The 16,178-nt window shown below is 43.4% G+C and overlaps 1 protein-coding gene across 1 annotated transcript; it reads right to left on the reverse strand.

Moving 5' to 3' along the window:
- Positions 1 to 409: 409 nt before the first annotated feature.
- SP8 (Sp8 transcription factor) lies at positions 410 to 7,419 on the reverse strand. The gene is given in 4 exon segments (XM_073581465.1): positions 410 to 2,981; positions 2,983 to 3,018; positions 3,021 to 3,455; positions 7,307 to 7,419. Coding segments are annotated over 4 exon segments (1,530 nt in total). The 5' UTR covers positions 7,328 to 7,419; the 3' UTR covers positions 410 to 1,943.
- Positions 7,420 to 16,178: the final 8,759 nt, after the last annotated feature.

The following is a 16,178-nucleotide window of genomic DNA, read 5'->3' on the forward strand; positions in this document are numbered from 1 at the left end:
AATAATAATAATAATAATAATAATAATAATACATATAATAAATTATTATATTAAAAAATAAACATTACTTAATTTCTTATATAAAATAACCTAAACAATTGACATTAAACCAAGTAGACAACGGTGGAAATTAACATGCATGAGATTATGTTATTTGCATTAGGAAACCTGTAAGAATATTATCATTAGTAGCAATAATAATAATAATAATAATAATAATAATAATAATAATAATAATAATAATATCACCACAAATGTTAATCAAATTAAACTAATAAATTAAATAAAGTTCTGGTCTCCTCTATACTATTAATTCATCCTCACATGAAAAAGTAATGTTCACAGCACACTGAGAAGAAAACAAACAAACAATGCAGTCAATATCAACGCAATAGAATAACAAACACAATTTTGATCCTTTTTTTTTCCAGAGTTTATTAATACCATTATTTAAAATATTACAAATAAAACCAATTACATCTCATGCATTTATAATGCAATCTAAAACGTCTCAGTGAAAGTTTTTTTTTTTTATTATTATTATTATTTCCATTTCAATGTGAAATATTCAAATTCTTTGAACATTACAACAAGGAGTCCAGTCTGCAGGGGCTGCAACCTCTAGCTGTAGTGTCAGTCAGCACTTGTATGGACGCAGTGATGGGGGGGATGGGGAGTGAAGCAGGAGATACACAGGCCAGAGACAGCTGGGGTCACTCTGCCACATTTAGGGAATACACGAGTGTGTGTGCCTCACCCACTGGTGAAGAAAACCCGGCACGGTCCTCACTGACAGCTCATTCACCACGGGTGACATACGATTCATACCTATCTAAAGTCATAGTCAAAGCAAAACTAGCCCCTCAAAGTGCAACTTCAAGGAACCAAATAATTAGAATTATATTAATAAAAAAGAGAGAGAGACTGCAGTCACCTGCAACAAAGAAACTCATCTGTACTCCTATATATATTTACTGTAATGAATGTACAAGAAAAATACTATACTGATGGCCCCCATTGTATGTCAGCGGAGCTGGCCCTACACAGAACCAGTGTCAGCCCATGAATCCGGATTGATCCAATGCAGGAGAGATCGGAACTACACCACATACGATCAATCAAATATACGATCGTGATCAATTGTCGGGTTTTCGATTGATCTCATCTGATCGCTTCAATATCTAACGACCAAATCGTTCAGTCTAAAGCCAGCTTAACCCCTTGTCAGTGGATCCAGTGCTAGGGACAGTTTATATACTATATCTTTAGACTTTGGACCTTTGGCCAAGAGGTGGGCAGTAAATTGCTTAGTGGGGGAGATGGGGGGCTATATAAGATGTATATAGGCCTATAAGATGATATTAAAGGAAATAAGGACATTTCTAAGTCTCCATATAATCTCCAGGTCATGGCTTTGCCCTATCAATAAACATCTTATCCCTTAACATTAACCATTATATTACAAGATTTCGGGCTTTTTGCCCTTTTTTAAGCAGAGTTGTGAAAAAATGTCCACTGCAAACAGGTGTCTGCCTAGAAGTATAAAGCCATAAAGCAGCAGAGTCCAGTGAACAGATTGGGATTACCTGTTGGCGGAGAACTGAGACCCCTACAGGCAGCAGCCGGGCTCCCATGGGGCAGACAGTGAGGCCAGTGCTGTCCATTGGTCCTGATGGAACTTCCAGGCTGCTTTGTAAGATACTTCACCATACAGTTCAGTTCTGGCAATAATTTACTGGAGGGCACAGTAATTGGGGGGGGGGGGGGGGGGGCACCCTCTAACGCCCCCTCTCAGCTCCAAAGTTTTATAAGTGTATGGGGGGAGAGGGGCTGGTTCCAGGTTTATTAATGTCAACAGTATGGGTTAGAGAGGGCTCCACTTGTGGTCATTCTCCAGGTGGGTGTATAGGGGGGCATTCACATTACAGAATGACTTCCATAGCTCACTCCAAGACGTTCCTTTCCGTGCTGTGTAACAACTCCGGGGAGTGACAGGGCGGGCTGGCGGAGGGACTGTGCTCACTGTCGGTGTCGCTGCCCTTCTTGCCCCCAGTGCCCGCCCCTCCGGGGCCCGCTCCTCCGCCCGCCCCTGCGCTGTGCGTCTTCACGTGTTTGCTCAGGTGGTCGCTGCGCATGAAGCGCTTGTTGCACACGGGGCAGGCGAAGCGCTTCTCCCCGGTGTGGGTGCGCAGGTGGCGCTGCAGCTCGTCCGAGCGGGTGAACCTTTTGCCGCAGAAGAGCCAGTTGCAGACAAAGGGCCGCTCCCCCGTGTGCCAGCGCAGGTGCGCCTTCAGATGGGACGTTTTACCGTAGACTTTGCCGCACCCGGGGATGTGGCAGCTGTGCAGCCCCTTCCTCCGCAGGCTCGCCCCCGCGGGGCCCAGCCGCTCCGCTTCTTGGCAGTTCGGGCAGTCACAGGTGGCTCTTCCAGAGTAGCGGCGGGCTGAGGAGCGTGGGGAGCCCCCCAGAGGGCCGGAGGGCGCCAGCATGGCACTGGCAGAGAGTGGGGAGGAGGACGGGTCAGGGTAACTCCCGGGGCCCAGCACCGGCTTAAATCCGTCCATCAGATGCTGTCCGGCGGGGCTCAGCAGGTGGCCTCCAGGGGGCCCCCCAGTGCCCGCATTTCCAGCTCCTCCAGTTCCCCCAGTCCCGGCTCCTCCGCCCCCACCAGTAGTAAAGTGTCCGAAGCCGGCGGCGGTGTAGTCCGAGCCGTATCCGCCCAGGGGGGAGTGCAGGGAGCTCTGCAGGGAGCCGGGGTGCAGGGCTGTCCCGGCCCCGGGGCTCTGAACGTCTATCCAGCCAGCCCCGACTTCCCACCAGCTGGAGGCGCCCCCGGCAGCTGCGGCGCTCACGTCCCCGGTGTGCGAGGGCTTGAACCAGGACTCATAGGGGTGCGCCATCCCGACCCGGGGGTAGATGCTCTGCAGGCCGTCCACAGACGTGTGCACCTTGGACAGGAAGACCGGCTGGTGGTGGTGGGAGGCTGCTGCCGCCGCTGCTGCCGCCGCCGCCGCCTCCTGGGATCCTCCGCTCACCGGGAACACAGAGTACTCGTTAGCAAAAGGAGAGGCGGCCGACACCGGACAGTTCCCCCCTCCGCCGCCACCTCCGGAGGATGTCAGGGAGAAGGCGCTGGAGCCCGGGGAAACTCCGCAACTGAAGGAGTCCGACACCAAGGCAGCCGCAGCCGCCGCCGCTGCCGCCGCCGCCGCCGCAGCCGCTGCACTGGAGGATGAGGAGCCGCCTCTGGAGGAGCCGCCGACCCCGAAACCGGAGAGAGAGCTGGAGCCCAGGGTGCAACTCCCGGAGGACGAGGAGCGCTTCCACGGGTGGAACCCCTTCCCGAACGAGCCGGAGCTGTCCGACAGGGAGGACGGGGACGGGCTGGGGCTGCCGATCTTGTTACAGGTGGCTGCGAGCATGGCCAGGGGTGTAGATCCGAAGCGCGGCTCTTCCTGCGGGGACACAAGACAAACACCGGGAAACAACGTCAGTGACTGTGAGCTCAGACCGCGGGAGAAAGCGTCACCGGCACACAGTGGAAGGCACCGAGCAATGGCCGGGACACAGCGCTCAGCGCCGCCAGTGTCACACTGATGGAAGAAGTGTCAGGGTGCAACAGAAGAACAGGACTACAAGAGCAGTTATCTGATTAGCACTAGATCGTCAGGATCTGCACATGGAGAGCGGTGTCATTACTACAGAAGGATTGTAGGTCCCCCTGTATAACAACACTGCAACCCCTCACCCTACAGAGCCCATCACTACTATACAAGGATATACCCCTGTATAACAACACTACAACCCCTCACCCTACAGAGCCCATCACTAATATGCAAGGATATATCCCTGTATAACAACACTGCAACCCCTCACCCTACAGAGCCCATCACTACTATACAAGGATATACCCCTGTATAACAACACTACAACCCCTCACCCTACAGAGCCCATCACTACTGTACAAGGATATGCCCCTGTATAACAACACTACAACCCCTCACCCTACAGAGCACATCACTACTATACAAGGATATACCCCTGTATAACAACACTACAACCCCTCACCCTACAGAGCCCATCACTACTATACAAGGATATACCCCTGTATAACAACACTACAACCCCTCACCCTACAGAGCCCATCACTACTATATAAGGATATACCCCTGTATAACAACACTACAACCCCTCACCCTACAGAGCCCATCACTAATATACAAGGATATATCCCTGTATAACAACACTGCAACCCCTCACCCTACAGAGCCCATCACTACTATACAAGGATATACCCCTGTATAACAACACTACAACCCCTCACCCTACAGAGCCCATCACTACTGTACAAGGATATGCCCCTGTATAACAACACTACAACCCCTCACCCTACAGAGCACATCACTACTATACAAGGATATACCCCTGTATAACAACACTACAACCCCTCACCCTACAGAGCCCATCACTACTATACAAGGATATACCCCTGTATAACAACACTACAACCCCTCACCCTACAGAGCCCATCACTACTGTACAAGGATATGCCCCTGTATAACAACACTACAACCCCTCACCCTACAGAGCACATCACTAATATACAAGGATATACTCCTGTATAACAACACAACAACCCCTCACCCTACAGAGCCCATCACTACTGTACAAGGATATACCCCTGTATAACAACACTACAACCCCTCACCCTACAGAGCCCATCACTAATATACAAGGATATACCCCTGTATAACAACACTACTAAGTCATACACCAGACATATAGGGGTTTGCTATTGTTACAGGTGTATAGTATCCTACACTTCACACACCTGACATATAAAGTTCTGCCATTGCTACAGGTGTATAGAGTGTAACCCTGTATGAAAACAAAGCACATTTATCCACCACACTTCTAACTTTGTGTCATTGCTCCAGGTGTACAGTATCCTACACTAGTAATAAATGCAGCAGACATAGAGTCCAATCATCACTACAGAAGGCTGCGACCCTGTACAATGACACTGCTGATGTATGTATTGCTACAGGTGGAAAAACACTGCAAATGAACACATGAGCAGCTGGAAAGCTGTGTCAGTGCTATAGGTGTGTGGTATAAAATAACGCTAATCATTCTTACACCAGACATATAAAGTTCTAGCATTGCTACAGGTGCGTTATGGAACCCTGTATAAAACAGCAGCTCTCTAGTTCCAAAGTTTTACCATCACCACAAGTGTGTACAGCTCTGTATAATGTCAATATTTACAGTTACACAATATTCCCACATCTATGATAATTGACACTATACTGTATACTGCTCAAAAAAAGAAAGGGAACACTGAAATACCACATCCTAAGCTATAGTGTTCCCTATATATATATATATATATATATATATATATATATATATATATATAAAATAAAATCATAGAACTCCATAAAGTATCAGTCACAACTGCCTCATATTCAGTATATGATCAATCATTCTTCTCCACATAGCCAATCCGCATATAACACATGTAATAATCGCATAATAACTCTGTCGCCTCATACACAGCAAGGAGAAAGTTGTGTCAGCACTGTATGTATTCAACAATATACTACACCATGGACTAGACTAGAGTATAACACTGCATGTATTACTTCCCTGTGGTCACTGGTACAGTAAAAAGCCTAAGATAGATAGATAGATAGATAGATAGATAGATAGATAGATAGATAGATAGATAGATAATGATAGATAGATAATGATAGATAATGATAGATAGATAATAGATAGATAGATAATAGATAGATAATGATAGATAATGATAGATAGATAATGATAGACAGATAGATAGATAATGATAGATAGATAGATAATGATAGATAATGATAGATAGATAATAGATAGATAGATAATAGATAAGTAAATATATATATATATATATAAAGATAGATTGATGGATAGATAGATAGAAAGATAATATATAGATAGATAAATAGATAGATAAGTAAATATATATATATATAGAAAGATAGATTGATGGATAGATAGATCGAAACGAGATAGAATACATGGAATATATATGAGAAAGAAAGAAATAAAAAGAATGAAAGAAAGCTCTGCTACATGTGATAAACCCAAAATAGAAGAAAACGTGAAAGTTGGAGCTGGACAGATAGTTACACACATAAATAGATAGGTATTTAAGAGATATAATAAGTTGGCGTCTACGTCCACAATACTTCCTGATGGACTCAGCTCCATTTCTAAGTGTGCAGTGTTTGTGTATAGAACCATAAAAAAGTAACATTCTTCATTAACTGCATTTATGCAAAAGTAAAAAATCTTCATCAATATATTGTATACAAATTGTACAGATATATATGTATGTGTGTAATTATTATTTCATATATATGCTATATAGAATCATATGTATTTAATATATACACACACATATACATATATATATAAATGTGTGTGTGACGTAATACTTCACTTATGTGTTCTAATAATAATTGTAAATATTTAGAATAATGTGTCCTGATCGATGGTGGCAGATCACTGGGTGCTTTTCTATAACAATTGGTAGATAGCGACATGAGAACCAGTATATGAAGTATATGCCGGCATGTCTGTGTGAGAATCACTATCTACAATTATATTTATGTATCATAATAAATGACGTATTTTTCCTGTATAATAATAATAATAATAATAATAATATTGCACGTTTCTATATGATAATATTTGGCGGCTGAAGCTCGCAGTGAACTTTCCGGACACTTTTCTCATTTTTCTATAAAACTAACGGAAGCCTCAGCGGAGAGGAGCGGGTGATAGCACCGTGTGACGGGTCCGTCCTTCCCGACCACACTCGGGACCCCGCGCTCTTGTTTGCTTCTTTCAAAACTTTCCAAAGTCCGAAGATTTCAAACAGGAGAGAAAGAAATGTAGATGCGGATCCGCAAGGAGGAGGACGCGGGGTCCGAAGCCTCAGAGCCGGGATCCGCAAGGAGGAGGACGCGGGGTCCGAAGCCTCAGAGCCGGGATCCGCAAGGAGGAGGACGCGGGGTCCGAAGCCTCAGAGCCGGGATCCGCAAGGAGGAGGACGCGGGGTCCGAAGCCTCAGAGCCGGGCACCTACCTGTGGAGGGGAGGCTGGCGGGTGCAGTCCGCTGCCAGGTGCTGCTCTGCCCCCTGTGGGTCCTTGCCTCTTCTCTGCAGTCGGTGGAGGAGTGATGCGGCCCCTGCCCGGACCCGCGCTATTATAAGCCGGCACTGAGGCGGTAATACAGACAAGCAGTCATGGCAGCACTCACCCCCAGCAGAGACGTGGCCATCCCAGCAGTGCCCTCCTCAGAGGATCCGTTTTATACGTAGATATCAGAGCTGGCTTTTTTTTAGAGGTGTGCGATCCAGTGATCGGGGCCGCCCATCCCCGCACTGTTGTAGCTCCTCTCTGGCTTTGAAGCGCCGCTGAGCCCCCGCCAGCCAATCACAGGCCCGAGCACAGCCCCTGCCGCCCCTCACTCTGCCGCCAGGGGGAGCCCCGGCTCCTACAATCCGACCTCCCCAGCAGCGCCCCGCTGTCTGCGCCCCCCGGCAGCGCTCACTCCTCACCGCACAAGTTCACTGCGAAGCTCCTCACCACTTCTCCTCTTTACCTGCTCCTCTCCTGCTCCCAGGCTCGTTTCTCACTCTGGGTTTTTCTTTCCTGACATTAGTTGCTCACTGCTGTGGATTTCCTTCATATCTGACCAGGAATATTTAATGCTCAGGACATTGTATTATGTAATTTCCAGACAGTGAATATTTATATAGGATCTAATAGAAGATCTATACTTATTACTATTCTTTTATAATTATTATTATTATTCATCATGATCAACTATCCATCTACTGTATCTATCTATAATCATCATTGTCTATCTACCTGTCTATCTCTATCTATCTATCTATCTATCTATCTATCTATCTATCTATCTATCTATCTACCTATTTATCTATCTATTATCTATCTATTATCTATCTATCTATCTATCTATCATCTATCTATCTATTATCTATCATCTATCTATCTATCTATTATCTATCCTTCTATCTATCATCATCATTATCTATCTCTCTATCTTCTATCTATCTATCTATTATCGATTATCTATCTATCTATTATCTATCTATAATCACCATTATCTATCTATCTATCTATCTATCTATCTATCTACCTATTTATCTATCTATTATCTATCTATTATCTATCTATCCATCTATCATCATCATTATCTATCTATCTATCTAAATATCCATCTATTATCTATCTATCTATCTATTATCTCTCTATCTATCTACCTATCTATCTATTATCTATCATCATCATTATCTATCTATATATTGTCTATCTATCTATCTATCTATTATCTATCTATCTACCTATTTATCTATCTATTATCTATCTATCATCTATCTATCTCTCTATCTATCTATCTATTATCTATCTATCATCATCATTATCTATCTATCTATCTAAATATCTATCTATTATCTATCTATCTATCTATCATCATCATTATCTATCTATCTGTTATCTATCTATCTATAATCATCATTATCTATCTATCTATCTATCTATCTATCTATCTATCTATCTATCTATGTATCTTTCTATCTATTATCTATGTATGTATCTGGTGATTAGTCTGATCAGCTGTAGATGATTTGTCCTTCTCCCTCCCATGCTGGAGTACTGGGCTCTGTCCCTGCTGTTCCTGTCCAGGTGATCAGTCTTCCTGCTGGTGTTGTGGGCCGGGTGGGCTGGTGTTAGGACCCCTGACATGTATTGATCCCCCTCCTCTCCCCGGGCTTCTCTCCGGCTCCTGTGAGTGATTTCAGCCTGTCGAGGAGGCGGCACAGCCCGGCCCAGAGGAGGATCGGGCGGGACGAGGAGGGCCCTGCGTTTAACAAATAAAAAAGAATTAACTTCATTGCTTTCCTCTGGTCCTGTAATGATATTCATTTCCAGGAGCTAATGCACACTTGTTTAATGGGGGGCTTAACCCTTACACTGCCCCGGGGGCGGCATGTGTCTGCTAGGACACCACGGCAGGCAACAGGTTAACCGATAAACTATGGATGTGTGAAGAATCCGGGAGATCACATATATATATATATATATATATATATATATATATATATATATATATATATAACATTTATGTACAAGTATATACCATGTGCTTGCACACAGAATGCATATATACACACATGTACCATATATATTGGGCATGCACTTGTTAATACTTCTAGAGTATTTCCATACTTGTGAGGATGCAGACATCTCATATATATATATATATATACTGCTCAAAAAATAAAGGGAACACTAAATCAATACAATGTATTGTTGTGTTGTTGTGTTGTTTAGTATTCCGTTTATTTTTTCTTTTGAGCAGTATATATATATATACACATAGACTCCGGCGCACTGGCCATTATGTATGGTCTATAAATATGACAGGTGATATACTGTATAGGTATAGACACACAACAGCCACTATATCTACTACATATTGTTATGTAATCATTTATCGTTTTACTTGTTCAGCTTTTGGTGGTTTTTTCTTTTCCTGTGTCAGTGGTTTCCTCATGTTACAGATCGGGTGAAGCTTCTTTCGTTTGTATCAGCTGCCAGATGAGTAGTAGTATTCCGCAGCCAGAGCCTGGCAGTGAGTGGCACCCGTCCGCTCCCGTCTCCGGCCGTCCCCTCCCGTCTCCTGTCCGTCTCCTGTCCGTCTCCTGTCCGTCCTGCCTGCTGATGACTCCCGCGTCATTTGAATTTCAGATGTAATAAGGCAGGAGGTTTTTAATCAGGGCCGCGGATCCGTGTGTGATAGGAGCGGCCTCATTGACCACTGTCATCATTACAGCACAGCACAAAGTTAATTAAAACGACCGCAGCTCCTCCATCATATCAGGTGTCTGCTCCTTTATTACAGCCCTGATGATGGATGGCGCGGCTGATTAATTTCTCTGTTTCTTCGATTTGGACAAACAGCTTTTGGGCGCTGATTTACATCCTGCAAACAACCTTCCCAGGAAGACACTTGTCACACGTCCTGATTATAGAGGGGGGGGGGCGTCATCCTACAGGACCCCCCCAACACTCACCCCAAGACACCCCAGGAACACAAACTACGGCAAACTAGGGCGCGAGAATATGATGTATACTATCCATCTATCTATCTATCTATCTATCTATCTATCTATCTATCTATCTATCTATCTATCTATCTATCTATTTATCTATCTATCTATCTATCTATCTATCTATCTATCTATCTATCTATCTATCTATCTATCTATCAATCACATAAAGACATTAAGCAGCTGTATAAATAAAGTGTCCAAAAGTGAGGTTACTTTATTAACCCATCAGAAATGCATTAGAGATGGATCAGTATGATACCACCACTTTTTTGGATTCTTTATTTGAGGGGATGCTTAATTTCTTAATATTTTAATATACTGAACCTCACGTTGGTGTGTAGTGGCTTTCCTTCCTATGTCTTCCTTCCTCTTTCTTTCTTTCTTTCTTTCTTTCTTTTTTTTCTTTCTTCCTCTCGTTCTTTCTTTCTCCATATATTCTATCTGTCTCTATCTATCTATCTATCTATCTATCTATCTATCTATCTATCTATCTAAGAAACACTCTTGACTTTAATGTTTATTTCATATATACTTAGATAGATAAAACAAAGATAAATGGATAAATAGATAGAAGGATAGACAGATGAATATATACTGCTCAAAGAATGAAAGGGAACACGCAGCCTGTTGCACATGGAATAGTGTCCCCCTTATTTTGTGAGCAGTATATATATATATATAGACAGGTAGATTATATACATAGATGACTACTTCTGCCCACTTCTGCCTTTATGAGCTGCCGCCTGCTGGTGCTGGTTGCAGATGAGTGATGTGGAGCCCATGTGCCTTATTATTACCCACAATCTCTGAGTGTGCACTCAGTAGATGAACTGTGGACATCAGTGAGATTAAAGCCCCCGCTCTTATCAGCGCCCCGGTCCGGCGGTCAGTAGAGCTGGGTGGTGCGGGCTCTGCGCCCCGGCAACACATAGGATTACTGATATTATGGTGAAACACATCCCTCGTATAAGGGGGCTCCATCCTAAACCGGGGACCAGAACGCTGCCCCCCGGGGATTGAGGCGTCCCTGGATCGCGGGGTCTGGTAGACATGAGCGGTATACCGGGAAGGAGTGTGGCGGAGCGGTATAGCCGATGATGCCGGAGCAGAGCTGGGGGGAAGGAATCTGGGGATGTGCAATCATTTCTATTATTATCTTCTGGATTTTGCCCATAGTTATCGGTATAGGGCCGAGCTTATAAAGTCGCAGCTCCTTAGAAGCTTCATTAACGGACATGGGAACATAACCAATCAAATATCGCAAGTGGAAGATAAAAAAGAAAATCTTAAAAACAGCGAAATCATCTGTATAGTAAACCAGAATATCAGAACCAGAACCTCGAATATGGGGTGTACATATTTATACCTTTCCTATGTTCCTCCTCTATTGTCATCTGTTTGTGGACTTCCATCTGCGTGATATATTAATGTTACTAAATTAGTAGCATAATAAAAAGCTATCTCAAAAATGTCTGCCAGGCAGCACCTTCCTTCTTTCTTTCTTTCTTTCTTTCTTTCTTTCTTTCTTTCTTTCTTTCTTTCTTTCTTTCTTTCCCTTATATACACACTTTGACATAATATTTATCTATCTTCTTTCTTTCTTTCTTTCTTTCTTTCTTTCTTTCTTTCTTTCTTTCTTTCTTTCTTTCTTTCCCTTATATACACACTTTGACATAATACTTATCTATCTTCTTTCTTTCTTTCTTTCTTTCTTTCTTTCTTTCTTTCTTTCTTTCTTTCTTTCTTTCTTTCTTTCTCTTTCTTTCTTTCTTTCTTTCTTTCTCTTTCTTTCTTTCTTTCTTTCCCTTATATACACACTTTGACATAATACTTATCTATCTTCTTTCTTTCTTTCTTTCTTTCTTTCTTTCTTTCTTTCTTTCTTTCTTTCTCTTTCTTTCTTTCTTTCTTTCTTTCTTTTTCTTTCTTTCTTTCTTTCTTCCTCTTAATTTAAAAAAACATACTCTTTAACACAATATCTATCTATCTATCTATCTATCTATCTATCTATCTATCTATCTATCTATCTATCTATCTATCTATCTATCTATCTATCCTATTCTATCTGGATTACCTGAACAGTGATTTCTATTGATATAGAAATAAACAGGTATATAGCTATAGGCTGTGTGTGAATAACCACTGATGAATAATGGAACATATCTCTATTTATACATATTACACCTGATGTCTTTTGCTCCCATTTCCCACTCCTGCATTGTGCAGAGCAGGATGGGACTTTCTTCCATGTATATCTGACAGCGCACATATAATAATGTGTACAGAGGGAGGGGGGTGTCATAGAATAAAAACCTGCTCTGCTTTATAAGCCAGTGGTAATTACCTGCCAGAGCAATTAGCTGACTATCAGGAAGAGATTAGATCGCTCAATGTAGCATCAATAATGCGAATAATTTGGGAAGGCCTGGGCCAGACCCTGCAGCCGGCTCCAGGCTGCTATCACACAATGAGGTCTGGGCAGGACAGGGGGAGAACCCCCAGCGATGGCGCCCTGGCTGCCAGTCAGCTCCTCCACCGCCCAGTAATGAACACACAGACACTGGATGGCTGGAGCTGCTTTCCACAGGACTTCCACAGTGCAGCTTTATGTCCCATTTGGCAGGAGCTGGAGTCAGGCCCTGGCTGCTGGATTCCTGGCATCTGTTGAGCCTATTTCGCCTCTATAATATTCTTATGCGAAGCTGCGGGGACTGGGCAGCTGCTGGATCTATATTGGATGCATTGATCTGTCCAACAGCCACTTACCAATGTATCACCATTACACTTTTTATTGCAGAAACCCAGCTCTCCACCTTATTAGGATGGGTCACATTTTTCAATTCCCACATGTGATCTGGATAAGTCTGCCTCACTAGAAAACCAGAGAAATATTTGATGGTACGTGGTCCTGGCGCGACAAATGGTATGTTCACAGGCTGCAGACAGGTGACAAATATGTCTGACTGAAGATCAGGTGAGTGTGATTGTGTTTGCAGCACAGTTTCATCGTTTTTTAGGATGAAGGTAGACGTTAATCCCGCGAGTTCAACGCAACATGTTGATCTAGAAGAAGGCAAAGACCCCATGAGGGAGGTACTAAGGGCTCATACTCGCTTGCGAGAGATTCGCGAGTCTCCCGCATGAAAACCCGGCACTCGGACCGGAGCGTGCGGCTGCATAGAAATAAATGCAGCTGCACACTCCGGTCTGAGTGCTGGCGGCAGTGCCGGGTTTTCATGCGAGAGACTCGCGAATCTCTCGCAAGTGACTATGAGCCCTTAGGCTATGTTCCCGTGATCAAGTTTTGGTGAGTTTTTGATGTTGCAGATTTTCTGCACCATTTCCGTATTCACTAAAGGGGTTGTCCACTATTTGGACAACTCCTTCTCATTCCGCGTATTTGGCTCCATAAAATAAAAACACCTATACTCACCTCCAGTGCCAGTGCCATCCCAGTGATGCCAACACTCGTGTTCCCGGGGCTCACATGATGTTACTATGCCATGTGAGCTCTGCACCCATTTAGCACTGGCATCAATGTCCTTGCATTTGAATAAATAGAACATCAAGAGCAAGTCAGAGATCAGCCGCAGCCCTGAAATCCTGTTGATGGTCAATCCGTCCAAAGGCGGGGACAGTGACGCCAGCGGTGATTGAGTGCAGGGCTCACATGGCATAGCAACATCATGTGCGCCCTGGGAATTCGAGTGCTGACATCCCTGAAATGGCACTGGAGGTGAGTATAGGTGTTTTTATTTTAACAGGGCCAAACATGAGCAATGAGAATGACAACCCCTTTACGTAAAATAGGTTACTTGCTCTTTTTCCCAAAAATACACAGCGTAAAAAACTCACCAAAAACTCATCATGGAACACAAGCTCATAGTTTCTTTTTAGGGGAAAAATTATTTTCTGATTCCACACCAGACTAATTCCCTGGATCAACGTCCCATCCAAGAATCTAGCTCCCATAACCTGTAATGTTATATTTTTTTAAGAAAGGCATCCAGGCACATTCTTAGATTTCTTCAAACCCTCTTGAGATGAATTGAACAACGTCATAAATCTGCTCTGGGTGAACAGACCTGAAGGGTCAGCGCCATGTATACATGACTTCTATTGGGTTTATCACAAACATACTGAGTTCCTGTTGGTGTGATTTCTGCTTTGTTCAGAGAAAAGTTCTCCAAGTGAACATCAGGTTATTATCCTCCACTGGACAATACTTTTAGATCCTTCATGCTCACCTTCCTTTTCTCACTGCTTAAAGGGGTTGCCCAGGATTAATGTATTGGTGGCCTCCCAGTGTAGGTCATCAATACTCTAGTCTATTCAGAATTGGAGACAAAGCGGCGATCACTAATAAATGCACTGGGCTGATGAGGTCTGACCTGCAATTCTTAGTTCTGGCCACTGTCAAAGCTAAGTTTAGCTGATTGGTCATGGTGCTGGGTGTCAGATCCTCACTGTTCTCATATCGAGGACCTGCGCTATTTATTCATCAATCATTACTTCAGTGATGGACAACCCTTAATATCTAATTCAAGTTAGGCAAAAGGTAAACAGCTATTTATTATTATGCTTTGCTTATCACCATCTTATTCTACATGCTTTAGGGACATCACCATCCCCATTGGAGCTCACAATCTACATACAATATCAGTATGTCTTTGGAGTGTGGGATGAAATCAGAGTATCCAGAAGAAATCCACACAAACACGGGGAGACCAAACAAACTCCTTGCAGATGTCGTTTTTGGACCCAGGACCCAAGTGCAGCAAAGTGATAGTCCTACCAACTGAGCCACCATGTTGCCTTAGATAGATGGCACCTCCCCAGCAGGGAATCAGGCCCCGGTCTCCTGCGTGACAGGCAGGGACACTTACCGCTATACTAACAAGGATTGGCTGGTAATAGACACCAAGGATCTTTCTACAGTACACCCCAAATCAGACATACATAACCGACCTACTCCCCTAGGCAAGCATATATCTATAGTCTACTCTGATAACCATGTATCCACCTACCCTCTTCATTGGACACCAGGTATCTACCCAACTTCCCCAGAAGACACATGTAATCTACTATCTATGGGAAACCAAAATATCTGCATACCTGTTCTAGAGATCAAGCACCTACTTACACTCTTGGTAATCTTTGAAAGTTGATTCATATGCAAATTTTAAAAATACGTTGCCTAATTCCAACACTGAACACATTCAGAGGTGTCTTCTCAGCAGTGGTCTGCAATGTTCTCAGTCAACCAAACACTAACACAGGGAATCAATATTTTCACAGGCCAGTGAGGCCACACATGTGGATCATGTCCCATGTCAGGGAATCCGATTAGTGTGGTTGAAAAATGAAAAGACTGACCAACAACATTCATCTTTCTACTTCATCCATCAATATGCCCATCAATAATTCTGGTCAATTAAATAGGAGCATTATGAACCTTGCTATGGCACTATGGGTTATGGGATATCCACGCTTAAGCAATGACCATGATAAGTATTTAGCTGATTTTAATTAGGGACAATTTATTGGTACATTGCTTTAGTTTAGAACCTCACATTGATGGGGATGCATGAGGAGCGACCAACACACATTCCCAGAACAAAGGATTGCATGTTTTTATTAGAAACTGTCTGGCAGTGATTGAAAATTTATATAAGGGCTGGTGCACACTTCCGTATCCGACTGAATATGCATGGTAAAAAAAAAAAAAAATCACAGGATGCATGATTATCCTCCAAAAATCAGAGGAGACTTACCCATTCAAGTCTAGGGGCATGAGAAAAAAGATGGATGGCATTCGGAGACCAAGTATGGCATCCAAATTTTACAGATACAATACAATTCTGTAACATAGAAAAATATAAATGGTCCTGTAAATGATCAATAGCAGCTGACTAAATAAAACAGATTGTGCACAGACTGTACACAGATGTCAAGTGAGAAACAAATCGTCCCACTTTTCTGGATGCA

This window comes from Dendrobates tinctorius, unplaced genomic scaffold (genome assembly GCF_039654945.1).
Source record: "Dendrobates tinctorius isolate UK_male_01 unplaced genomic scaffold, ASM3965494v1 ptg000070l, whole genome shotgun sequence".
In the NCBI taxonomy this organism is placed as follows: Eukaryota; Metazoa; Chordata; class Amphibia; order Anura; family Dendrobatidae; genus Dendrobates; species Dendrobates tinctorius.